The sequence below is a fragment of the Rhinolophus ferrumequinum genome, chromosome 20, assembly GCF_004115265.2.
Source record: "Rhinolophus ferrumequinum isolate MPI-CBG mRhiFer1 chromosome 20, mRhiFer1_v1.p, whole genome shotgun sequence".
Lineage (NCBI taxonomy): Eukaryota > Metazoa > Chordata > Mammalia > Chiroptera > Rhinolophidae > Rhinolophus > Rhinolophus ferrumequinum.
Genome location: NC_046303.1, coordinates 11,050,904 through 11,076,786, shown reverse-complemented (window position 1 = coordinate 11,076,786; position 25,883 = coordinate 11,050,904). Strand labels below are relative to the sequence as shown.

Below are 25,883 nucleotides of genomic sequence, written 5' to 3'. Positions count from 1 at the left end.
AAATCCAAAAGGTTACATAATGTGGGATTCCATTTGCACAACATTTTTGAAGTGACAAGATTATAGAAATGGAAAACAGATCAGTGGTGGTCAGGGGTGAAGGGGAAAATATCTCTTGGAAAACATTCCCTTTGAACTTGGCAAATTAAGTGACAAAAGAGCATTTTAAAATTCCTAACACAGATCAGTTTCTCTGAGGAGCCTCAGAAGTAATTTCAACTTTATATGTTTTAAAGTCAGAAGGGAGAGTGCAGGAAGGGGAGGGGCGAGGAGGAGTGGGTGTGGCTATACAAGGGCAACTGGAGGAATCCTTGTGCAAGGAAACTTCTGTATCTTGACTGTGTCAATATTACTCAACTGGTTGAGATATTATGCTATAGTTTTGCCAGATGGTACCAGTGCAGGAAAATACTTAAAGTGTATAGGAGAGTTCTCTGTATTATTTCTTACAACTACATGTGATTCTATAATTATCAAAAAAAATAAATAAATAAAAAATAAAAAAGGTTTAATTGAAAAAAAAAAGAATTGAAAGTTTAGGAAGAAAGTATATTTTTCCAACCAAGTTTGGAAATAAAGATGTTGTTAACCCATTGGCCAGCAAGGCTGTCAATAAGAAGAAAGAAGCAGGCAGTTTGGAGCACAGAGCTGCCTCCACGGACCTCCCCTCAGCCAGCGTCCAGGGGTCTCCCGTCCTAGCCAGGAGCATTACCTTTTGGCAGCCTCCATTTCTATTTAGGAATTTCAATAAGGATCAAGACAAACTGGATCAAACAAGAAAACCCATTCCCTACTGATCTGTTACCATGGCCTCTTAAGAAAATCTAACCCTCGGAGCCAACCTCACCATGCGTTTACTAGTGGTCCGGCCTTATTATTGGGGATGTTGGCAAACACCAGCGACCAGCAGGTAGTCGAAGCCAACAAGGGACTTGACAGGACCTGTACTCTGTGCAACCTCAGGAAGGAAAGGAAATAACAGGCACTCATACCTCTTCTGTGGTACTCCCCCCGGCTCCCCAGCCACTTTCTGTTGTGGCAACTTTGGGACAAGCCACTTAACCTCTCTGGGCCTCAGTTTCCATATTTGCAAAGTCAGGCCCAAAACATCTCCTATTAGGGTTGTCCTGCGGATTAGAGGATCTAGCTGGTTTGTCTGGATTTCTCCAGCCCTGCACACTAGGTACTCAAAACACAACTCTGTGTATTGTGTTTCTGTAAGGGACAATTATTGCAGTTGAGAGCAGTGGCTGTGAGATTAGTCCTCTTTCCCTCTCCATCCCCCTTGCCCTGGCGCCTGAGAAACAGAGCATCCCCATGGCAACAGCAGCAGCTGGTCCCTTGATAAGAGGAGCTGGAGCCGGGCAACCAACGCCACTGCAGCCCAGGAGCCGGCCCAGCTTCAGTCAGGGACCTCAGCCTCCCCATCACTCGCCTTCCCCTCCCAGCACCTGCTCTGATTGGTAAGTGCTTCGGATTTTCACTCTGAGAACTTTTGGGGGAAGAAAAGCAAGTTTCCAGTAAGGTACAGGGTTTTTATTGTTGTTGGGACAAAGAAGGCTGCAGGAAGTAGCTGGGAGGAGGGCATGCTTTCTGGAGCAAGGCTAAGCTGGGGCTAGGTGGGGAGCAGGAAAAGTCACCACTTTCCAATCATTTTTGCAAGGGGGGTATAGTCCTGGAGGATCTGTAAGAGCCAGAGCCCTTGCAAATTAAATTGCGAAGTTTCAAGATGGTATAGTGTAGCTGCATATTCACGCAGCAGCTTGGGGAAGCTTATCTTTCCGAGCAGGGGAGAGTGTGCTTATCAAAAACCCTCTCCTTGTCCTACTTCAATGAAGAGTCACTCCTCCAGGAATATTGCAAATTTAGGTCTTCTAAATGAACAACTTTGACTTTAAAATGTGGCCCTTTTGGACTTGAATTCAATCCTCGGGTTAAAAACAGATATAACAAAGGATATGAATTTTACATAACCAGAGGGTACTGTAACCAGACACCACCTTGTGCTGTCGACTTACCTTCTCACTTTTTATTCCACCAAGTAAACCCAGGCTTGATTACTTTGGGGAAATTCTTTAGAACACCACACAACTGTCAGCTGGCTCCTGAGCATTACCACGTTCCCATGACCTAGCAATGGATGTTTGCTGTTGGTCCGTACCTTGCACTCTTCTCATCCCATCATTAGATTCAGAAAAGGCCAGAGATAGGACAAGGAAATGATTCCAAGCATTCAATTTAGACATACATATTATAATCACAAGGTAAGGATCGAAAGATCAAAGAAGGCAACTCACATTTCTTACAGTGTTAGTATGTGTGCTGGGATCAGGGCTGGGAGCTTTACACACACTGTATCATTAATATCCTCAACAACCCTGGAGAAGGGCCACTATCAGGCCCATTTTACAGATGTGGAAACTGAGCTTCCGAGAGGACATACAACTTTCCCAAGTTCCCCCAGCTGGAGAGTGGTACAAGTAACCCAACAATTATTTCTACCTCATATTGCCTTTTAGCACCAAAAGCTTGCAGTCAGTGAGGAGTTTTCTGTCCGTGAATTAAACTATGTATTGTGACACCCAACTGAGAAATCTATCAGTGTTAAGAGAAAGGATGAAAGGCCCACACCAGCTTCTGACCTCAAACGAGCTGACCCATCTTTTTTAGCTATAGAAATAGTACTACTCTCTTCCTGAAGTAGTAACTGGCTCTGAGCTGGTGAAGGCAGACTCCCCTAAATGTTTCCTCAGCTTTAGCAGGCTTTTCTGGTGTCTGTCCTTCTGCAGCTCGGTGGGATTCCTTCCCCAGCGGCACCCGGGTCCCTGGACATTTCAGTTCCTGCTCTCAAAAGAGAAGGTGACTTATGTCATTAATAACCCCTGTATATTGCAACATGAGTAATATATCTCTTCTCTCAGTGGTATTTGCTTTACAAGTGTCTCTCTGTGGGAAAAACGGGGTTTTGTCAAATGTAAGAATTAGCAAGAGGAAGTTGCAAGAAGTTTAGCATTGGGGTCTTGAAAGCCTCCTCAACCCCTGAAACGATGTCACTTTGTCTCTTGTACATGCTACACAAAACCCACCCACATTCTCTCAAACAACAGTGGAAAACATAATACCGACCCACACTTCTTTATTCTCTCATTGAGACATCTGCAACGCTTTGAAAACCAAAAGCTTTTTGTTGTTGATAAGTTCAACATAAAATTTCATTTGGTAGCAACACCTGACTGACAAGATATGAATTTTTTTGCAGTCTTTAGTTATGCCATTTAGTCCAAATATCCACATTTGTGCTGCAGAAGTAAGGAATGTGGTTTGGGTGCTTCCTGAGACCCCTCTGGGGTGTTCCATAACAAAAATTTCCTGTTGCCCATAGCACCTGTGGCTCCAGGCTTTTCAGGTGAGTGTAGGTGGGCCGATATTGACAATCACAGTAGCAGCCCAAGACGTCACTGTGTGCGCGTTAAAATTCAAAGACCACACCGAAGCAGTCAGAGGCAAGAGAATGTTAGAGGGTCACAAATCTTTGTACTAGAGAACAGTTATGAAACACCCCCAAAGAGTCTCGTAAGGCTCTAGCCCTTTGTTTGGAATCTGAAGACCCAAAGAAGCAGGTACTTAGGGCTGAAAGAAAGAGCTGGTGCTTCAGAAAGTCCCCAGATTACAGCACAGCGAGCCACTGAGGGAGATGATGAAATCTTCCCAGGGCAGTGCGACAAGAGCAGCGTTCCTTCCCTGGTGCTTGGGGTGGAGACTGAATTAAAGAGAGGAATGCAAGGGCAGATCAGGAATAGGAAAGAGAAACATTTGTTTCTTAGTCAGGAATCAGACCAGCTCATGTCTTACAGCGGCTCAATCCTAGGGGGCACCTGTACTCACTGAGGACGGACATGGAGAGTGGGTAGGGCGATGGGGGCATCTCATGCTAACACTCAACAGGCAGGTACAATGACGAGTGTTAATAAGGCGATGCTAAGCTCCAAATCTCTCTCTCTTCCTCGTACTTGTTTTTTCCTTTGTGGGAAGGTTTTCTGCCCTGATTGTAATGACATCATCCATGATAAAAAGTGTCTTCGAATCCCAGGGGCAAAAGACATCCCTGCCCAGACAGAGGACTTTTGTAATGGAAAATCCCAAATCTTTCAGAATTTTTCAGTTATACACCTGGTCTTCAGTAGGCAACTATTTAGTTAGGTAGAGACAATGTTACGTAACAATGGCTGCCACTTACTCAAGCACCTACAACATACAAAGCATGAGGCTGTCCCATTTAATCTTCAGAGTAACTCTGTAAGATAGATACTATTATCTCTATTGTACAGATAAGAAAGCAGGGTAAAAAATGAGAGGGTGGGGGCAGAAAGGGACATACGTCCCTGGGCGCCCGTCTCTGGGCACACTCCCAAGGTGCCAGCCTTTGCAGAATCTATCACAGCAGCAATAGCTTGTAGGGAGAACGGGTATTAAGGATTATATTGCACTTGGGCACCATTTACTCTCACGACATCATTAAGATTTAGCTACTTCATCGAAGTCATATGTCATTTTAGTGAAAGAGCTGAGATGTAACCTAGATCTATTCGACTTGAAAGCGCAGGTTTAAATTAAATAACCATCGAGTGAGCCATGTGATCTAACTACAAAGAACAGCTTACCTGAGGTTGCAGAGATGGAGAGGGCGCACTGTTGTCAGGTAGGCCTAGCATAGAAGGTAGGAGGCCTGATGTCAAGTGATGACGCTGACTCTTAAGCGTGTAACTAATGTTTGGTCACTTGAATCTCTCTGAGCCTTAGTTTCTTCTTCTGGAGAATGAATATCTTGACCAGGTTCTCCATGGCGTGATTTTCAGCACAAAGTCTATGATAGAGCTAATGTCTTTCTTCCCCAAGAAGAGGAATGGTAGCTAAGTAGGGGCACAGGCCATAGCTGAAGCTGTAACTTTGCCTCTAGACCCCAGCACTGAACTCCCTCCTCCTAAGAGATGGTCCCATAGCTTTCCTTTCCACTCAAGCAGGCGGGGGCTGGCCACCCAGGTTAACAGCATACTTCCTCCTGGTCCCAGGGACTTGGAAGTCTCTATACAAACACTAAACACAATGGTCTAAATTGATTTCTGCTGCAGTCACTCAGTACAATCAGTCTGCTCAGAGTGACACTAAAAGCCGGGCTCAAGTAATCCGCTAATGGCTCCATCTGCTACGCAATGATCTCAGCTTGGAGGAGGAGAAGCCCTCCAAGCTTTTCAGAGAAAACTGGCTTATTCCTCATAAGACAACGGAGTCGAACTAAGTCTCTGAGCTTGAAATGTTAACGCAGATGGTTTGCATGCCAGGGATCCAGAAATCAAGAGAAGAGGATAAGTGAGGTCATTTTAATCTTATTCCTCTCCATCTATTGTTGGCTATGGTAGGACACGAGGAACGAAGTATCTGAAAAAAACTTAAGAAACAGAATCTAGGCAGGCTCCAATGAAGATTTCCTGTAAATTTCAATGAACTCATTTCTCATTCTGACTTGACCCGGGTCTGTCCTAGAAGTGGAAGACCTCCACTTCTCCTGGACAATGGCTACAACTAATAGCTCTGGAAAGTTCAATGGATTTGTGGTCTAGGAAAGATGAGAAATGGGGGGAGGGCAAGGGGAGACATTGCTCTAATGTCAGGATTCTGTAGGGAGAAAATAAAGATCCATTTCAAGACTTAGTTTTTTTCCTACCACCTCTCTATCACCATGGTAATATGGATAGGGAGGAAGTCTCGTTACCGTTACAAGATGCAATGGTCGAAAACCAAAAGGCTTGTTCAACTAGGGATCAAAAAATTCCCTTTATTTTTAAGAGACTTGAGTGTCTAGTAGAAGTCTGCAGAAGTGGGTTTGGATCCAGGCTTGGCTACTTAATAGATGTATGACTGGATAAATTAGTTAAATATTCTGAACCTTAGTTTTCTCATCTATGAAGCAGGCATCTTACTTTGCAGAACTCAAAAGAGAAGGTATAGGCAAGGTTTAATCAAGATTTTCTGTAACTCTCAGCTAACTCGTTTATAATTCAGAGTTGACAAGCGTTCAGTCTGAATTTCCCATAGCGCTTCTGACAGAGGGCAAATATTGAATATTTGATACATGACAATTACCTATAAATTCACATGTGTATGTGCACACGTGCATGTGTGTGTGTGTATGTGAAAGAGTGTGAGTGTTTCATTTATTTTGGCTTAAATCTTACATTAGAGCTTCTAGTAGCTAAGTAGAAGAAGCAGACTTGAAAAACAGGATTGAATTGGGAACATAATAAAAGGTGCTCAATAAATACGCTCGTTTAATAAGTGAGTGAAAGACCAGAAGATATACTAATGGACTTGTGTCCTATAGCTCTGTAGTGCTGCTGAAGAAAAACACACCAACCCTCCTTTGATGATGTCCACTGAGCAAATGCAGCCCCTGGAGCTCTCAGAAGACAGACTGGACAAGCTCGACCCTCGCTGCAGCCACTTAGGTAAATGTCCAGCGGGAATGTCAGTAGTGGAAGTCGGACAGAGGGGTTCTCTGCCATTTAGTTTGCAGGCAAGTCGGGGGAGGCCCCTTGGAGCCTGATAGTTTGTGCCTTCGAAGAGCAGCCCACACCAGATGGACAAATAGCCAGGGTCTGTGGGGTCTGCCGTGTAAATATTAGTTGAAGCACTAGAGAGAAGTTCATAAGAGTTAAAAAAAGAAAGAAAGAAGGCATTGTCATCTTTTTGGGGGTCTGAAAGAGTTCCAGGCAGAGCACTTTTGAGACAATAAATGGAATGTGGCAGTCTAGCTTGTTTCCAGTAGTTCCCCGCATACTTGCACCCCATGTGCAGCGCCAATAAAATATTTCAAATATCTCTCTTTGCCTATCAAGACAGAATTTTAAATAGCCTTTTTCTGCTTTATTGTCAATCTGTTTCCTTTCCAGAACTGACTTTTTGCATAACCTTTGTAATGAAAATACCAGAAACATTTCTGCCTCTCCCCATTTCTAAAAACGAGACACTCAGACTTTTGATGGATGGGCCTTTTGCATATTCATTGCCTTTGTTTATGCCTCGCCTGGTTATAACTCCCCCAGCCTGTCCCCGCTCCCCATTTGCCATCAAGATAGTTTATGTTTGAGATTTCTCCAAAAATGGGAAAATGTGTAATTGAAATCAAAGTCAAAATTAAAGCAAATGTCTTGGTCTCTGTACTGTGGACTGAATTGCATCCTGGGGTTGAATGGGGACCCGTGACTAGTCCGTATCATCCAGGTTGTACGTCCAGAGACCCCACAGCAGGGCAGCACCCATGCTGAGCAACGTTCATTCCTTCAATAAATGTCTATGGTATGTATAACATGGCGGAAATTAACTGTACTATGTGGTAACAAATCTTTCAAATTGCATTTTCAGCCAGGCATTCACATACATAGTCCCAAGAGCCTGGATTTAATTCTGATGCCATTACCTGCCTTCAGTATAACCTTCAGCCTTTTATCTGGCCTTCTAAACCTCAGTTTCCTCATCTGCAAATTGTAGCATTGGTGTGAGAACTAAAAGAGATAATGTGTTCAGGACGATATGAATATTTAATAACTGGTAAAATGCAGGCACTGACAAATGAGAAAACATGCTCGTCCATCCCACACGCTAGAATGATGTGAAATCCCATAGTACGTACATAGTGCTCAATAAAGTTCCCCTTTCACCTCTTTTTGCATGTATGTCAACTTGAAAGCATATAGTCTAATACCTTATAATATAGTACAAGCTCAATAAATGTTTATTAAATTGAATGATTGAATAGCAACTATTAAAACCTTTTACGTGAAAGGAAATATTTACTACTATTAAATACGGCTGAAGAGAATGGTGTTATTTGAGTTTTGGTTATGTTTTGATGATGCAGACATTATGTTGTATAGTTATTAAATATTTATGATGGTAGGTTCCTTGTGTATGTTGGGTTTTCTAAACCAAAGGGTCAGCCAGATATAAAGCCCAATAGACCATAAGTAACTTGAAATCAAGGACCATTTCTTGTCTTTTTAGTTCTAGAGTTTAGCTCAAGGCCTAACATACAATAGAAGTTTAATCAATATTTATTGAAATGACACAGGTTATGTCTAGATTCACAAAACTAAAGTGAAAAGGGTTTAACATATTTAATCCTCAATGTTTGAAAGAAATTGACCTGAATATTTTCATAAAAGAGAAAGAAAAAGAGAGAAAGAGAAAGAGAAAGGAGAGAAAGAGGAAGGGAGAGAGGAAGGGAGGGAAGGAGGAAGTTGAAAAGATCCAATTAATATCTGAGTTTCCCCAAATCCATTTATAGTTGTAGATCTACCCAGACTGTATCCAGGCAATAGTCAGTTTTCAGAGAAGACAAATAGCTTTATTGCCTTGTAGCTTCTTTGACTCCTAACAGAGTAGCTCCTTACACATAAGAGGCTTGAGTTCATTCATTCAAGCATACATTCAACACATATTTGTTCATTGTTGCTAAGGAGATAAAACACAAGATAGCTGTCATCAAAGAGGGCAAAGAAGACATATGCAGAAATAATAACTAGATCATCTTTTAAAGGTGTTACATGAGCAAAAATGCTGTGGGTATTCAGAAAATGAAAACAGACACCCAGGACTGGGGTTAGTTTGGAAGGACTTATGAAGTGGGGGAGCGGCGGTTTCCTCTGGGCCCAGTGGAATGTGTTAGTGGGTGAGTGATGGCCAGAATGAACGTTTTGAGCATCTGAAATATATTGAATGTATCAGATGCTTTACCAATATTAGCAAATTTAGTTCTCTCTTTCTCTCTCTCTCTCTCTCTCTCTCTCTCTCTCTCTCTCTCTCTCTCTCACACACACACACACACACACACACACACCCACTGATTTAATATTATCTCCCTTTAAAAGCTGAGAGAATAGTAAAGTTCCTAGTAATTAAGACCCAAGTTCTCAGAACTAGCAAGTAACAGAGTCAAGATTTGAACTCAGATCAGTCTAACTCCACCTATTCACCATTCCACATGCATTTATTGGAAGGAAAGGCAATTAAGAATAAAATTACAAAAAGGATATAATCCTTAATCTCTAAAACAGCTCTTTCTACAGCAGGGGATGAATCATTATAGAATGAACAAGTTCTAGAACCATGACAGAGGATCTCAGGGGAGGGCAACATAAACCAAAGCATAGAGGAATAAGACAGAGCAAAGAAGGTATTTCAATGGGTAAGTGATCAGATTAATTACGCATAATGACATCTGATGATGGATCCAGGCCTCAAAAGCTCTGGTGATGTAATGCAGGGGACTGAAAAAAAGTAGAGATAAATAAGAAGACAAGAGGATCTTGGGTTAAGATTAAATAAGTTAGTTAAATATTCTGAGCCTTAGAATAGGAGGAGAGCAAGAGAGGAGGGGCAGACAGGAGGAGTGCCAAGCCAGGGGCAGTGAAAAGACCACCAGTGAAGCCCAGTGTGAATCATCAGTGTGATTTGGCTGATCATAGACGTAAAGTGAGAGTAATTTACTGAGTACCCTACTATAAACCCAAGAGAGCAGAAGGCTCCTACTGACCCTTGGGGTCTCCAAAGAGAGCGAGCCTTGAGCAAAGGAAGTTAAGAAGGAGCATTTGGCACAGAGAACCTGTTTTCTCATCAGAAGCATAACTCGAACCCATTCTGTGACTTGCCTACAACATCTTAAAGTTCCTCTTGTCTTGATTGTTCATCCTATTTGAGTTTTCTTCACTGGGAGTTTCACAGAATTTGAGTTTTCCATTTTATTATATGTATTCATACACTGCTATTAAGTTCTCTGTAGAAGAGACCAAACTAAAGGCATACTTTTCTTTTTCAGATCCATGGCTTCTGCCCCTTTCATCGGGTAGATGTGGAAACCAACCAGTCTGTGACGAGCCCCTTACTCATGTCATGCTCTGTGTTTCTTTGCATCTTGTCAGATGATCTTTCAGACCAATTCATTCAGGACTGTGAGCTCAAAAAGAAGCCAAGAAAGGGGAAAAATGCACAGGCCACCCTGAACATCGAGTCAGACGAAAAAAAACCGAGAAGGAAAGATACACCGGCACTGCATATCCCACCTTTTATACCAGGTAACGAATGGTGAGGTCAGTTTGCACATCTGTAAAGGGAAACCTCTTGCCACCAGATCCATTGGTCTTATAATATTTCCTGACAAATGTGGATTTTTTTAATTGTTGGTACACACTCTGTATCTGTCTTAGTTACAATACATCCAGCTGCTATAGCCCATACATTCCAAAATATTAGTGGCATAACACACGACAAGTTTAGTTTTTCACTCACCAGTAGTGGAAGTCAGGGTCAGGGGATGCAGGCTGTGCTCCAAATGGTCATTCAGGGCCTCAGGCTGATGGAGGGCAAGGCATCATTAGCCCATGGCTTCTGAAGGTACCATGCACATCAGCATCCTGTAGGCACGAGGGACACAGAGTCCACAAGTGACATCACTTCCTACAGTCACGGGCCTCTCCTGACTGCTCAGGCCAAAAGCTAAATGGTTTGGTAAATAGCTAATGTGTCTCTATAACAAACTTACATGGGACATGTGACACTCTTGTTCCGCGATGTTTTGTTTTGTCTTATTTCCTTCTCTCCTTCCCTCCAGGACACTTATTTAAAGTCCTCTCAATTCACAACCTACTCAGAGGGATACAAAGCAAATAAAATACAGAGAGTTCTGGGAAGGACCAATGTTACCCCAATAAATTTAATTTTAAATAAGTAAATAAATTAACAGAAGCACTGAAATATGCAGGAAGAAGTAATGTCATAATGGAGGTCCTTAGTTAAAGACCTCGGGATCTCAGTCTGGGCAGTGAATTGTGGAAAATTTATAGAGGGGAGACTGTTTTTAGAGAGTTTATAAATGATGGAGAAAAACTTCACATGTAGAAGAGAGGTGAGAAGGCGGGTGGGTGGAGGTAGAGAACCAATTAAATCATTGAAGACTGGAGCACGTGGCTTGAGGGTCAGCAAATAATCCCTGTCTCTGACAAGGACGGCCTTTGGAGGCAGATGACCCTGGGCTCCATTCCTGGCTCGGACACCTGTGAGCCAAGTTACTGTGGGTACATTCCTTTGCTTCACTTTCCTCAGACATGCAATGGTGCTAGTATCATTAAATTCAAATCAGGCACGTAAAACCCTTTGCAAAGAAGATGGTCTCTGGGGTAGCCTCAATAGATAGTAATTCTTATAAAGAAACTGCTTTTATGAAAATAAGTTTGAAGAGATACACTGACGACCATCACCAGGTATCCGTGCAAATCTGGATGCCCAGCTCTTGTGTCCGAGGATATCTATTTGTATTTGACCGTCTTTGTCCCTCTGTTCCCCTAACTATGCAGGTGTGCTTTCAGAACATGTAATTGAAAGATATGAGGTCCAAGAGAGACAGCCAAAGGGCAAAATGAGTCCAGCTCTTCATAACACTGACCTGGAACAGAAAAAGCCAAGGAGAAAAGACACACCTGCCCTGCACATGTCTCCCTTTGCAGCAGGTAAAAGAGCTGGCGCAGGCCATTTACGGGGGTGTTGGGAACAGGTCAAGAACATTACCATCTGGAGGTGCCCCAGGCCTGCCTTTGTCCTGGCCCGGCAGTCTGTGTCACACGGAAGTGCTCTGGGGAGGAGCAGCATTTACTGCTGTTTTCAGGTTTACCCCCGTCGGCCGCTTCCCCGGGGCCGACATGGAGACGGAGCGAGAGTCAGAGCATTACTCATGCTTCAGCAGAACTGGTCAAATTTCCTGAGTTCATGAAATAGAAATGTCAGTGGGTCCTTGAGAAAAGTTGAAATACCCTCTTCCCTGGTCTTCTGTGGATCATGCGTCCTATAGCTGATGGCTGATGCTCTGAAAACACCTGGATATAGTGAACAAATCCTCAAAACAAGAGAAAGAGAGAGGGAGAGACAGAGAGATGCAGAAATAATGATAGCTCTCTTAATATGTATCAAATCAAACCAAGAAATCTTGCTGAACCTCGTGCACGACCCCGGGTTGGAAGGCAGTCAGTGTATAGTCTTGTCCTAGAGAATTTCATGTGCAAGTTGGGGAATAAGACATGTACATTCATTATTAGAGTGTAAGACAGTGTGTGTGTGTGTGTGTGTGTGTGTGTGTGTGTGTGTGTGTGTGTGTGTGTGTTATATAGAAAGTCGGCGGGTGGTAGAGGAGAATGTGTACTAACGTCTATTGAGACCGTACTAAATGTTAGGTACTGAGTTTGGCATTCTCATGGATTTTTAAAAATCAACTGAGTAACACAATAAAGTAGCTATTATCTCCCTTTACAAATAAAGAAACTGAGCATTTGAGTAACGGCCATTTTGAAGTCTTCTGTGGATGAAGTTGACGGATGGATGGCTGACTGGCTGATGGGATTGATGATGGAATAATTGGACGATAGATGAATGGATCAAATTATGCTCAAAATCAAACACTGGGGTTCCGACCCAAGTCTGTCTCATCTGTGGGCAGGTTTTCATTGTACTATGCTATGGGTTGGATTTTCAGCATTATAGATATCCAGAAGGCACATTTTTGGGAGGAGATGGCATTTAGTTGTTGCTAAAAACCATGTTTTCCCATTATTTCATTTAATAAAGAAAAAACTTGGAAAGACAGCTCAGAAGAAGACATCATGAAATGGCTGGCAGGGCTGCAGACAGGGTCAATGATTTCTGAGGAGCAGACCAGGCAAGGAGGCATGGAGCCTGCAGAGGCACTTCTCTGGAGAAATAAACCAGGGACCAATCGGGAGGGCCTGAACCTGCCTCAGCCATGCTTCTTGTACGTTACATACATTCCCACCTGCACTGATTCTCCAACCCATCACGTATGTGCCCCAAGCTCTGCCTCTGCCCAGGTTCCAGTCACCTTGCAAGGTTCAGCCAGTGCAAAGACCCCTCCAACTCCAAAATGAATCTCTTCTCTTCTGAACTAGCTAGCTCTGTATTAGACACAGGCGTGCAAATACCAAGATATTCTTATTGTTCTTGCTGCTTTACTGTAGCTGCTATTTAAATTGACGTACGCCAAAGACTTTTTTGGTGAATTCATGACACTTGGTCTGGGATTGCCCTATGTCGCTGGTACTGACCTTGATGTCTAGTTCAGTCCCTTACAATAGCAACACTCAGTAAGGAGGTGCTTTTCTAATATGTTCTACGTATATCTGATAGTCACAATTCTGCAGTTCCACGTTCTCCATTAAGAGATTGATTATTTTCTTGTATTTGTTTTTATTGAAGTCCTGCTAGGGGAAGACTTGGTAGAGGAATGAAAATATTTGGGGGCAGAGAGTCACCTTAGTACATGGCATTGAATATGGGTCTTGGAGTCAGAAAGATCTGGGTTTGATCTCTGGTTCTGCCCCATTCTAGCTTTGTGACCCTGAGCAACTAACACAAATAATAAGAGCCTCCATGATTTCATCCACCTCTGAAAGGAGGACTATAAAACCTGTCTCCTAGGATTGTCAATGCGAATAAAGTATATAAAGCACTTAGCACAGTTCGTGGCTTACTGAAAGACCTCAATGGATGTTAGTTCCCCTTCAATCTCCGTTCAACCTCCTATTCTTTGAGATAAGTCAAACCATTTCTGAAGATGAGAATTTTTCTATAAACCTGCTGGTTCAAGGAACTTCCTAAAATGTTGAGCTCTGTTTATCTGGCAGTGGATGCTGCCTGCATCCCAGTGTCTCCATCCTAAAACAGCAGCTTCCATTTGAATAAAAAGCATTTATCAAACAGGGCAAAGTACACAGAGCTGGAGAAGGGAGCTGTATATCCATAGACTCTGTACACATTGTAGAATTCCTTGAATCAGCAAATCTTTGTGCTGTATTTGCAATTATAGATTTGAGTTCTATGATTCTAGTTTTTATTAGCATATTAGCTGCAGCACTTTATTTCTGAAGAGCCTTTTAGCATCTAAAGATTTGGCAATAATCGAAATGATAGTTAAGCTGATAAGGATAGAGCCTTCAGCAGATGTTCAAAGAGACTAACGTTGGTTTTAATAAGGGTGTTGAGAGCAACTCACAGACAAGTGCACTCCAGAGAGTCTTCTCTCATTAGCCTTTGGCAAGTGAAGACTGGACAAAGATTTGCTCTCTCTTCTAAATCTCTCACTAACTCCCACCATTCCCCTAGGTTAATGAGCTTACCTGATTGGTTCCTAGTGGCAGACAACTTCTCAGTGCGAAGTCATCTCAGGCTTCATGGCCAGTCCAAAGTTTGCTCCCATCTTGGCTTAGAGTTGGTAGAGCCCCCCACCTTGGTGAATTCATGGCGGGGAGCACTGGGTTGTGATCAGTCAGATCTGACTGAGTAGCAGAGAGCTGCTTAAGGAAAAATAAGTCTTTAGTTGCAATCTGTGGCAAAAGAACCAGGGAAAGTAAAAAAAAAATCACAAGGCTAGAATCATTGAAGAGCGGCCTCCTGGACAATTGGTCCATTTGGAGGTCAAAGCTCAATACTGTACTTAGAGGAAGAAGACTGATAAGTCCTTTGAAAGTGACACCTCTTCTGTCCTGCTGCGAATAGAGCATTCTCTCTGGTGTGGTTTGCCAGGAGAGGTGGTGTCTGAGCTCTTAAATCAGAGGCACACGTCTGTAATGCAGGGGACCAGCTTTAGTTGGTGTTCTGAGTGGAATCGTGGCCTAAAACAGCGTGCTTCAAGGCTAATTGGCCCTCAGAGACCTTGGACTGACAGCTTTGGCCTTCGTTGGGGAACCAAGCTGTGACACGCAGCCGAGTTCCCCAAACTCTCCTACATAGACAGCAGAAGGGAAGGAGCTGACATTTTCTAAATCCCTACTGTACTGGATGTTAAACTAGCTTGTGAGAACCTCGCCATTCAGTGGGGGAGACGGACAGATTGTCCAGTGATTCCTACCATGTGAAGAGTGCTTGAATAAAGCTTCATGCCAGGTGTAGTTTGACGCCTAAACGAATGCTGGCCTCAGTCTATCTGGCAGCATCCACCTCGGTGAGAAATACAAATTCTTTTTCCTACAGTTTTGCAGTGAATAAACAGAGGCTCAGGCAGGTTAAGGGATGCGCTCAAAGTTGAACAACCACCAAAGGCAAAGCTTTCTGGCCCTAAAGTATATTCCTTCAGTGACACACCTCTGCCTCCCAGGGGAGAGCATGAGGGTCTGGTTAAACCAGACAGACCAGGGTTTAGCAAAACTTGTTCACCTTCACATCACCAATAGGACGCACCAAGAATAAGAAGATAGTGGTTATACAGATACGCTATAAACACACACCACTGATTTAAGCCTCATTCTTAGCCATGATATTTGTGAAATCAGATTCTGATGAACTACCCTATCTTTCTCATTATGAGATACTAAAATGAATGCCTAACTATACTAATACAAATGCTAGTTCACTTTCCACTTGCAATTATCTCCCATATCCCTGTGGAAAGCCTAGCCTACTTTGAGAAGGGCTGACCTTGATTTAAACAGACTCCTCCCTTCCCTGAAATCCCAAGACCTTTTTTGCTTTGTTTTGTTTTTTCGGTCAGTTGCTCATGGGACGAGGCTTCTAGGCTATCCCAAATAATCCGAAAGTTTACTGGGATCCAGGAATTTTAAGGTTCTTGCCCATTTTGATTCCACCCAACATTTGGCTTAATGTGAAGCTATGTCAAAGAAGGTAGGACAGAAAGTTTGCAGGCTCAGCATAGCTAACTCCATGCTCTCCCATCAAGATAGCCTGAATTCCAAATAAAACTCCAAACCTCTGTGCAGCTGGTACCAGAGAAAAATACCTCCCACTGTGTTTCATAAGTGATTTATGCAAAAGGCTTAGCTCCATCTAGGCTCTTGAAATTGTTTTCTCCTCCAATAAATATCAGCTAATTGGTAAAGAACCCATATGAACAAACTAGCAACTGCATCAGATGAAGAGTCATTAAGAGCAGCACATAGTTTTCATTAATTTGCTGCTGCTGAATGGATTCCAGTGTTGTAGACAGCCCTCTTGCGATGCACAGCTTTCCTCGTTTAGGTCTTTATGAAATGCTTCATGAACTGAAAGGTCACTAATTAAGAGAGGGGAGTTGGCGGAGATGCGGAGTTGTGGGGGGAGGGGGTGGGGAACACACCTGGCTGGCTGGAGAGGGATGACAGAAGTCATGGAGGACCGGCCTTGAGTCACGGCTTCCTTTGTCTTTTTATTAAAAATGAGCCTACTTCACCATTCACATGATGAGCAGAACCACCTACACCTCCTAGGATGAGTTTTTCTGGGCTGATGAGCTCAGAAAATTGCACCCAAGCTTCTGAATTTCACAGACCAGGAACCGTTTAAAAACAAAATATTGTAGAGCCCAAAATAGGAGTAGCAACTTCAAATTCTGCCTGGTAAGAATGTTAAATAAGAAACCATCTAACAACCCTAAACTTCCATAAAAGATATTTGAATCCCCCAAAGTAGAAAAAGAATCATCTTGCAGTAACGAACAGCTTTTTAACATTGTAGCCATCCAGCTGTAGGAAAAAAACGAATCAGTGCACATGCTGTATTTTCTCACTTTGCTCTGAACTACGTAAACTTTATTAGTATCTACAAGTACTGACATTTAAAAATGGCGTGTTCAGAGCCTCAGCTCAGTATTTTTCCCAGATGTTGGTAAAATGTGTGTGTTTGACTTCATGAGGCTTACCAGTTCTTCACAGAAGGAAAATAAACTAGCAAATTGTGAAAGGAAGGGAAAAACTGACTTGTAGTTGATCACAGGTGTGGCACAGTGCTAAGCATTGTCACACTTATTTGGCAAAATAACCCTTTATATAAATATTAGTGCCTTCATTTTACCTATGGGAAAATTTAGGTATGAAGGTGTTAACTGCGCCAACGCAGAATGAGTGGAAGAATGAGAAATGCAGAACATTTGGACTCAAAAATACATGTGCTTTCCATCCTACAGAGCTGCGTGAACAAACACAGAATGCAGAGAAGAGAGTGAAGGTTGGCTCTGACTTCTAGGTTGAGTGTCCCCTCGTAACCAGAGTGGTGTCCTCATTGAGCCACAGCTCCCCTGGGAAGGCCAAATAAGGCCACCCAGCTCCCTCTCTCTCAATTGACAACCTTTAGCAGTTAGCTTTGCAGCCATTAAAAAGTCTTTGGGTTGCCGTGCTCTTGTGCACTGTGTCCCTGCTGAAAGTCTGTCTAATATTTTAATTAGAGGCACTTAATTGCAGAACCTGTGCTTTATTTTGCAGGTGTGACACTGCTCAGGGAGGAGAAACCCAAAGTGATCATGGAAGATGACGAAAAGGATGGTGACAAGATAGCTATTTAAAGATATTTCCCCTGAGACCACTTGTAAATAGGTTAGATGGGTTCCCTGTGGCGACCTAGAAAAAAACAAGACTTGTTTCTGCTCTCATTTTGTCATAGTCTGCCTTTAAAATCCACACACCTTTTCCCCAGAAGACACGCTATATCAGATTGCCAGTCACCCCTTTACCTCTCTTGTGTCTCTCGAATCTGGTTTCTATTCCCACCTCTTGAATTTTCATTTTCTAATTCAGTGGAAAGGAAGCAGATCATCATCCTAAATTATGTAGGAAGTAACAGGGACAGCTCCAGTGTTTCGCTTCTGCATCTTCTGGATCAATTCATGGAACAAAGAACACAGAGAACATGGGGGTCCTTTATTAATTGGTTTATGCTGCTGGGCGGGACTTGACTTAACGTCATCCAAACACCAGTTCAAGTAGGGGCTCCCTGTGGCCAGTTAGGGAGTTGGGAATGTGTGGGTTCTAACTCTGATTGCTTTGGAGAACATGGTCTTTTATCTCTTTTATCCTTTCTCAAGAGTCCAAGTGTCTCTAGTGACATTCCCAAGATTCTTGTAACTGGTCCCCTAAAGGTGACTATGTGAGCTGGTGGTCAACCCAGCCAATCACACCTTGACTGAAAACACCAGAAGAAGAGAGTGCTGGCCTATCTGGGAAGCTTAGCAATACATTCTGTCTTTATTGTTAAAAACATCTCTTAACCATGTCGTCCTGAAATCTGTGCGTTGTGTCACAAATGAACCATGACTAACAATAGGTAAAATACCAACATGTGTGATGAATTTACTGTTAAAAAATTAATTAAGGTCAATGGAAGGCCATTCCTATATTTTCAGCATTCGCACTTATTTAGAGCCCAGTATCCTTTCTTAGATGGGAGGGAAAGCTGTGGTGTTAGCTCGTGAGCAGGAGCCTGCAGTGTGGGGGTGCTGTGGGAAGGCTTTGCACCGTGGCCTCATCCACCAGGTGATGGAATGGTAGTGGGAAGGCCTATTGCTCAAAGGTAGCAAGGTGGATATTTGAACAGATCCTTCCTTCAAGCGATAATTTGGAAGTTTTATGTACACCCTGGCTCCAGCAGTTTGGTAACCCCTTCTGTCCTGTCCTTCTCACAAACGTGGAGAAGATACAAGACCCTGCTGTTAATAAAGATGCTTCTCACCACATCCCTACGTCCCGGTGCATTTCTCCTAAAAATATCCTATGTACTTACAATTATAGAGAGAAGAGGTTGCAAAAGAGACTCATTGGGATTATTTGTTTTTTGTTTGTTTTTGACCCACAGAGGTTTATAAATGGTGGAATAAGCCATTAATATTTAACAATCTAGTAAGGACGATTTATGCACAGTTCTAGATTTCCAGATCCTCTTGGAAAAACACCTTGATCTGGCAAAACCTGAGCCTGATTAGGAGCATGGCAACCGTCCGCTGGCACTGAGCACTGGATGCCCTATTCAAAGGAACATAACATTCTCCAGCTTGCCATCTGCCCCGCCTGGCATATTTACCCACTGGCTTCACCATCCAGCCTTCACATTTGGGTTTGGAGCCCCTGGGCAAGACCCACTTACCCTTTGTGTTCCTAATGAGTCCTCACCTCTCTGATCCCAGTGTTCCACTTCCACTACTGCTAGCCCCAGTCACAGCTTTGGAAGGAAGGCAATAAAATTGTGGCCAGGCTATTGGTTGAGGTATAAGTGGTGAAACAAGCCACCACAAATCTTTAAGAAGCCAAAACAATTACAGGTGTGTGGATAATAGGATTTTCATCACCACCAGCAGCAATTTTTACTAAGGGATTTTCACTAAGAAAACACAGATGCCGCCTCGTGCTATCAGACCTGCTGGCTAAGCCTGGTGTGTGTTTGGGGGGGCGGGGGGCTGTACTCCTGCAGCTATTCTCACAAGGTGTGCTCCATATACTCACAGTCTGCTTAAAAAAGCCCTCCCTATGTCTGACTTCCTGGGGTGGCGTGGAACGTAGATTAGCTGTTGTAGAGACAAAAGCCTTGTGTTCTAGCCCCAGCTGTGCCACACTGAGCAAGTCCCTGGAACTGTCTGAGTCTTGTTTCTTCATCTTGAAAATGAGGATAATAATCCCTACTTGGTCTGCTTCATAGTTTGAGAATTAAATGAGATAATGTATGGCAAAGGGCCTTATAAGCGGAAAAGCCCTGTCCATCTGTAACAGGATAATTTTGAGATACCTCCAGAGGATGGGCTGTGCCTTTTCTATTGCTAAATCCCCTTTGCCTGGGTATTAGATGGGTAACAATTATGTGGACTTTAATCACAGCATCTGAAGAAGTATTTCAAGTAGGGAGATACCATCACTTCTGTAGCTTTCACGGAAGGACCAGCCCTCCTCTTTCTGGGAAAATGGTCTTCAGCCTCAAAGGCGCAATCACACAATGGTGAAGGGCAAAGCCAGTCAGAACATCTAACCAAGCCTAGACATCACGGGGGTGATTTAGATGGAAACCAAATTTCCTTCACTTCCCCCTGGCCCACGTGGTCCTTCTCTGGGCAGCTCAAGTAGATGTTTAATAATGGGGATTGCATTCCAATTAAAATTGTGCTTAATACATTGTGAAGGACTTCCTTCCAACCAAAGAATAGTCATATTAAGAAGATAAACGCATTACATGGTACTCCATTGTGGGGAAAGAGCCAGGAGTACAGTTTCCAGACTCTCAGCCTCACATGGAAAGGTGCTGGCTCAGGTAGTAAATGGCCATCAACTGTGATTGGATGGCCATCAGCTGTGGCTAGTTGGCCGTCAGCTGTAACCAGTGAGCCATTAGCCATGAATATAACTGCCGTGGCTAGGCTAACAGAAAATGGGGGGCTAGCAAGGAGATGGTGGCTGAGCCTGCAAGCGGTGCAGTGAGGATTGCGGATTCTGTGGCTCCTGCTTCCTGTGTCTCCAACCCAGCCGCCAATGAGACTATAGACTCCCCTACTTATGGCTCCGTGGGTGTTCCTTTTTGGCCTCACCATGTCCTGTGTTCTTGTGTGGGAAGCGGGACCAGAGACCCCACATGCCGCCCCACACGATACCCATTCAGAAAAAAGACCCAAATTAAAGGTATCCCTAAAGAAGTGGTAAACCAGTTGGCCATTTGTTCATTTGGAAGCTATCTACCCCAACCCCAGGCTATCTGGGATGAGAAGATACTACACATGAGACTTAGCTCTCTTTCAAAAGCCCCACACAGGACTGACAGCTTCATTTAAACCCAGACCCTCTTTAACAGCTGCTGCCTGAGATCACACAGCCAACTTCTAATGCTTAATTATCACTCAGAGAAGCAGAAGATGGGTTGAAAGATCAGATAGGATCATAAAGGACTCAAGCAATGTTTCCTTCTCAATGCAAGTAAGTGATTTCTGCCCATCCCACAACCTGTGCTATCCAACTTGTTTTCTTAAAGACTGAGACAGCATGCAGTTATGAGAATAAATTAGTCAAGCAATTATTTTTCCTAGCTGAGAATAAGAGGCTAGTTACATGACTGGATTATGTAGAATCTCTGTCATCTTGGGAAAGGAGGCTCCCTTGCCACTTGTAATTTGTAAGTGTGAAAATGTCACTCAGAAAAACTCCCCAAGGCAGTGAATGAGCACACCCGATGGAGGAACTGAGAATATCCTCCTCCTCGTCTCCTGGATACACGCCTGCCTTTGAACTGGCTTTAAAGCATCTCTACAGAGGTTCAGAACACCCTAATGACCATAATTTCTGACCCAAATAATCAGGGCAGAAGACTGTGCGCAGATAAGTGTATTTATGGGGAAAACAGTATACTATTTGAAATGAGCTCTGCTCTGGGAAATCCAAGATATCAGCTGACCTTTGTCCAAAAGAAAGGGATCAGTATTTCCTAACTCACAATAGCAGTTCCTTCCTGCAAGACTTGCTGAGAAGAAATAGAAAACAGAAGACAACTGTGCTCATCCTAACCAAGGTTACTTCCATCTGATGCCAAACATGAACTTAGTATTAAAGAAAAGCAGTAAACTATAGATCCTCATGTTCTCATAATTATGTGTTAGAATTCCAGAAAAACAATATCTACTTTAATGTTTATAATTGAAAGCATGCATAAGCTATACTTAAAGTTTATTACTTAATCACTACTTAAATAACACCCTTCATGAAAGGAACAGTGTGATCTGAGCCCCAGCGTTTGATCAGTTTTTTTCCTCTATCATCTCATTTGAACCTTGAAAGCAATTGTAAGAAAGCTAAATCGCCAGGAAAATTGACTTGCATGAAAAGCCAAGACAGAAACTCGGATCCCCGAACTCCTAGCCCAGTGTTCTTTATATACTATGATATTTTTCTGAAATGCCCCCTTATAAGCAGGGTCCAGGGTAGAGAGAGGGTTAAAGAGGGAGGTTTTTCAGTTGTCCAGAAAGGAGTGAATTATATACCGTGTTTCCCCAAAAATAAGACCTAGCAGGACCATCAGCTCTAATGCGACTTTTGGAGCAAAAATTAATATAAGACTCGGTCTTATATTAAAATAAGACCGGGTCTTACAGTACATTAAAATAAGACCAGGTCTTATATTAATTTTTGCTCCAAAAGACACATTAGAGCTGATGGTCCGACTAGGTCTTATCTTCGGGGAAACACAGTAAGTGGTTCCTTTTAGTGACTTTTCTCCACCCTCCCTGTGGAGATTAATCTTTGAATGAGTAAGTATGTAAATAAATACGTTCAACTCCAACACCCTAAATGTAATCATTTCTGGCAGACCCTATGCTTTAGGGAAGTGAGCAGGTTCTTTTTGTCTCCCCACTTCACTCCATCCCCGTGTTATCTGTTCTGTGTAGCTGAGTGACCTTTGTCAAAAAAAAATCTGACCGAGTCGGACCCCTCCTTATTGTCTTCTCACTGTTCAGAACAAAGGCAGAGATCTCAACCCAGGGCCTGCCCCTCCATCCCCTCTGTGCTCCAGTGACAGTGGCCTCCTGACAGTTCCTAGTATGTTCAGTCCCCTCCTCCCACAGCATCCTGCCACTGCCAAGATCACTCCTCTCCCTTCCCTCCCACCCGCAACCCCACATCTGTCCCCATGGCACCCAGTGATGTCCTTCACAACTCAGCAAAAATGCTATTTCCTCAGGGAAATGCTTTCTCTCTTTTGACCAGGTGGGGTTTCTCCAGTACTAGCACGTTCCCTAACTGTGTTCTTTTTCTCCATAGTCCTTATTTCTTTTCATGATTGTCCATTGTGACACTATTAACGTCTGGCTCCTCATTGTTGCGTGAGGTCCATGCACACAGAGATTGTGTCTGGTTTCACACTACTTATTCCCTATACCTGGCATAGAGTTTAGCGTGATGCGAATGCTGAAGAAACACCAGTGAGTGAGTTAGTGAGTGAGTGAGTGAGTGAGTGGCCTTTGTAAGAAGCCAAGCCTGAGAGTCAAGGTTGCCGTGCCATCTGCCTACCTGGAGGAACACAAGGTTCTAACTCCTGCAATAGACCAGACAGTCATGACCTAGCTGAATGCACGCATCAGCCAGAACAACCTGGTGTGTTCCAGGGACTTCCCTTCCCCAGGGCTTCCCTTCTCTTTAGCGCCAGGGAGTTCTCTCAATTAGCAGCCCACCTCGTCAAGAACGGAGTCTCTTGTTATCAAGTCTTGGGTTCTGGGATCACCTTAGGGGGAGTGTCTGAAACACCCTGTAGGGTAAGTAGAGTCAAGGGTATGACTCCCTATTGGGTTTCTGGAACTACAACCTTAATTACCAAACTGACCCTCAGTTACCAGCATGGGACCACCCAACAGCAGCAGTGATGCCGGCAAAGGCAGGCTGAGAGATAGAAATTTGAAAGAAGTGTGTGAAACCTGGAGATGAGACAGGTCGGGGGAGGTTCAGACCAGGGGTAGATCCTTGTTCCAGAATCTTGACTATCTGGGTGCTTTTCTCCTGCAATTCCTTTAGCAACTTGCCAGAAACACTTCCTGATGGCAGTCTGGCTTTTCCTCTTCCCTGAACACTCTATGGATCCCAGCCACCCCCTGCAGTCAAGAGGGCCCATGCCAGTGAGGGCCCTTACAGCTTAAGCTTCATTAACCTCCTGGTAAATCTGCCCCTTCGGGCCCAAGAGACAGACGGCTGCCTGTACTGAGAGAGAAAGGGAGCTGCTATGAACCTGAGCGAGTTTGGGCACCTATTTCTTTCACCCTTTTTTTTTGCAGTGGTTCTCAGAAACCATATGTTCCTCACACTTTTTATTCACTAGATTTTTTAGCAGCATGATTGATGGAATGAAAAGGTGAACATTAATAAGATAAGAGTACCCGTCTTAAGAAACTTAAAAAAGGAGACTTCCCACAGTTCTTGTAGCGCTGACCAGGTTGTCTTCGGCCCTGAGTGACTGGTACAACTGCACTGCGCTGGTCAAGACGACTATGGTTACTTGGCGCCAAGGTCTCACACGTTCCGGGAAACAGAGCTCTCTCTTTCTCATGATCCCTCCATCGTCTGCCCGGCCACATATTCCCCTGCCTTCCCTATCCCATGGCATGACCACGTGTGCCGTCTGACGGACAGTGGGCACAGCCATGAGTTCCACCCATTCATTGAAAGGGGCTGTCACACATAGGAAGGGCTGAGGCTCACGGGTCCATACCACGCCCTAAGTCTTCTACTCAGACAGAAACCACAGGCACCATGGCCCGTCCTGCATGTCCCTAAGCCCTGAATCCCACAGGAAAACTTGGCACTTTCATTGTCAAGTGTTTGGGGCTCTTTTGCTGAAAGGAAATCATACTAGGAAGTCTAAGGTATAGAAGTCAGAGAAGCTGAGGTGCTAAGTGGGGGTACAGCGGGAAGCCCCATGTTTCCCCCCCCTCCACCCTCCTCCGCATCCCCTCCTTTGGTGGCCTCTTAAGGAAACCCTAGCACTTCGCTGAGCAGGGTCAGAAAGCATCAACTAGGTAGTTAGGGAGGCCAAGCATTCCTTCAGCCTCCTCCGTCTTAGTGAGAGGCCTCGGTTCACTCTCAGCCCCAGCCCTCCCCGTGGAGTGGGATGAGGGCTTTCATTGTGTGGGTAATGGATGGGTTTTAATATACACGTTTGCAAGCTCCGTCTCTCATATACCCCGTGCATTTCTGAATAGGAACAACGTCCCTGGTGATTCCACAGTCTGAGCAGCAGCCAAATCTGCAGTCGCTCTCCTATGGAGCAAAGCAAAAAGCCAGCAATAAAAAAACTAAATAGTAAACCAACAGGGCGTAGTTCTTGAACAAATGCACATTCATAATTTGTAACTGTGTAGTTATAAATCCCCTCCTAGAGCTTTGCTCTAACGACCCAAAACAGAGAGGAAGCTTTTTTCTCCCCCTCCATTTCGGTATTTGGTGAAGGAGCAATGCACATTTGCCAGTGGTACAGATATTTATACGTTTAGTACTTTGAAGCATTACTTCAGATGTAGTGGAGTTACAGAAAACCAATGCCTGATTTTACCAACCCCTGCCTCTGCCCTAAAATTCCTATCAGCCATAGATACTCATTTTAGGGAGAGAGAGAAAAGGAGTATTCTTAATTTGTCATAAGAGGTGTAAAGACCTAGGCTCCATAACCAAATCCTCAGTTGCTTGCTTGTGTGCATGAGTGGATGCATATAAACCACAACCCCACATGCACTTCCCCACCAATGTCAAGGACACAATGCTTGGCAACAGGCAGAATATTCTGGGACCGATTTTACTGCAAGTTGAACCCTGATCGGGAGTCGTAGAAGAGTAAGTCAACAAAGAGAATTCTAGAGTAGAGATGATGTTCACCATTGAAGAGGTGACTGGCTCTCAACAACAGGGTTCCTTTATCGTGGTGCTTAAATGAGGAAACGACATCCAGTTCTTCGGAACAGCGCTGACGAACAGACCTCCCTGTGACGAAGGGGATGTTGTAGACCTGTGCAGTTGGGTATGGTAGCACAAGCTGCCCTGTGACTCCTGGGCATTTGCAATGTGGCCAGGAAGACTGAGGAACTCAATATTTAATTTGATTTACTACTAATATGGTAGTTCTATTTTTAACTTTTTGAGAACTGCCATACTGTTTTCCACAGCAGCTGTACCATTTTACATTCCCACTTGCAGTGCTCAAGGTGTAGGGTTTAAGTTATTTTCCAAGAGCAGCTTGAATGAATGACCCTGCCTGATAGATATGGACACATCCTCCTCGAAGACTGGATGGTCCCTAAGCTGGGAAAACCTGCCTCACGCATATTGGATCCACTGCACACCTAGGGTGGTGCCTGCAGAGGAGAAGGGCTCAATACACGTTTGCTGGCATCAATTGAATGTCCCCAGCAAGCCTCCATTTCTTTTCTATCCTGAGGACAAATGTCCCAGAGGGTAGCTTTTCTTTCTATATACCACCGCCACCTGCTGGACAAATTGGTACATTGCAGTTGCCGGGCTAATACCAGTGCCTTTATTCAGTAAGCGTTGATTTGGATCCCA

At 43.8% G+C, this 25,883-nt stretch overlaps 1 protein-coding gene across 2 annotated transcripts; it reads left to right on the top strand.

Moving 5' to 3' along the window:
• Positions 1-1,307: 1,307 nt before the first annotated feature.
• On the top strand, positions 1,308-18,568 carry PPP1R17 (protein phosphatase 1 regulatory subunit 17). 2 transcript variants are annotated; one of them, XM_033088037.1, is made up of 5 exons: positions 1,308-1,463; positions 6,380-6,503; positions 9,975-10,127; positions 11,406-11,558; positions 17,304-18,567. In XM_033088037.1, the coding sequence occupies exons 2-5, from the start codon at positions 6,422-6,424 to the stop codon at positions 17,381-17,383; spliced, it is 468 nt and encodes a 155-aa protein (XP_032943928.1). In that variant the 5' UTR covers positions 1,308-1,463; positions 6,380-6,421; the 3' UTR covers positions 17,384-18,567. The 2 variants fall into 2 exon arrangements, with proteins under 2 accessions (XP_032943928.1, XP_032943929.1); XM_033088038.1 differs by lacking the exon at positions 1,308-1,463 and having other exon boundaries at positions 6,382-6,503; positions 17,304-18,568.
• Positions 18,569-25,883: the final 7,315 nt, after the last annotated feature.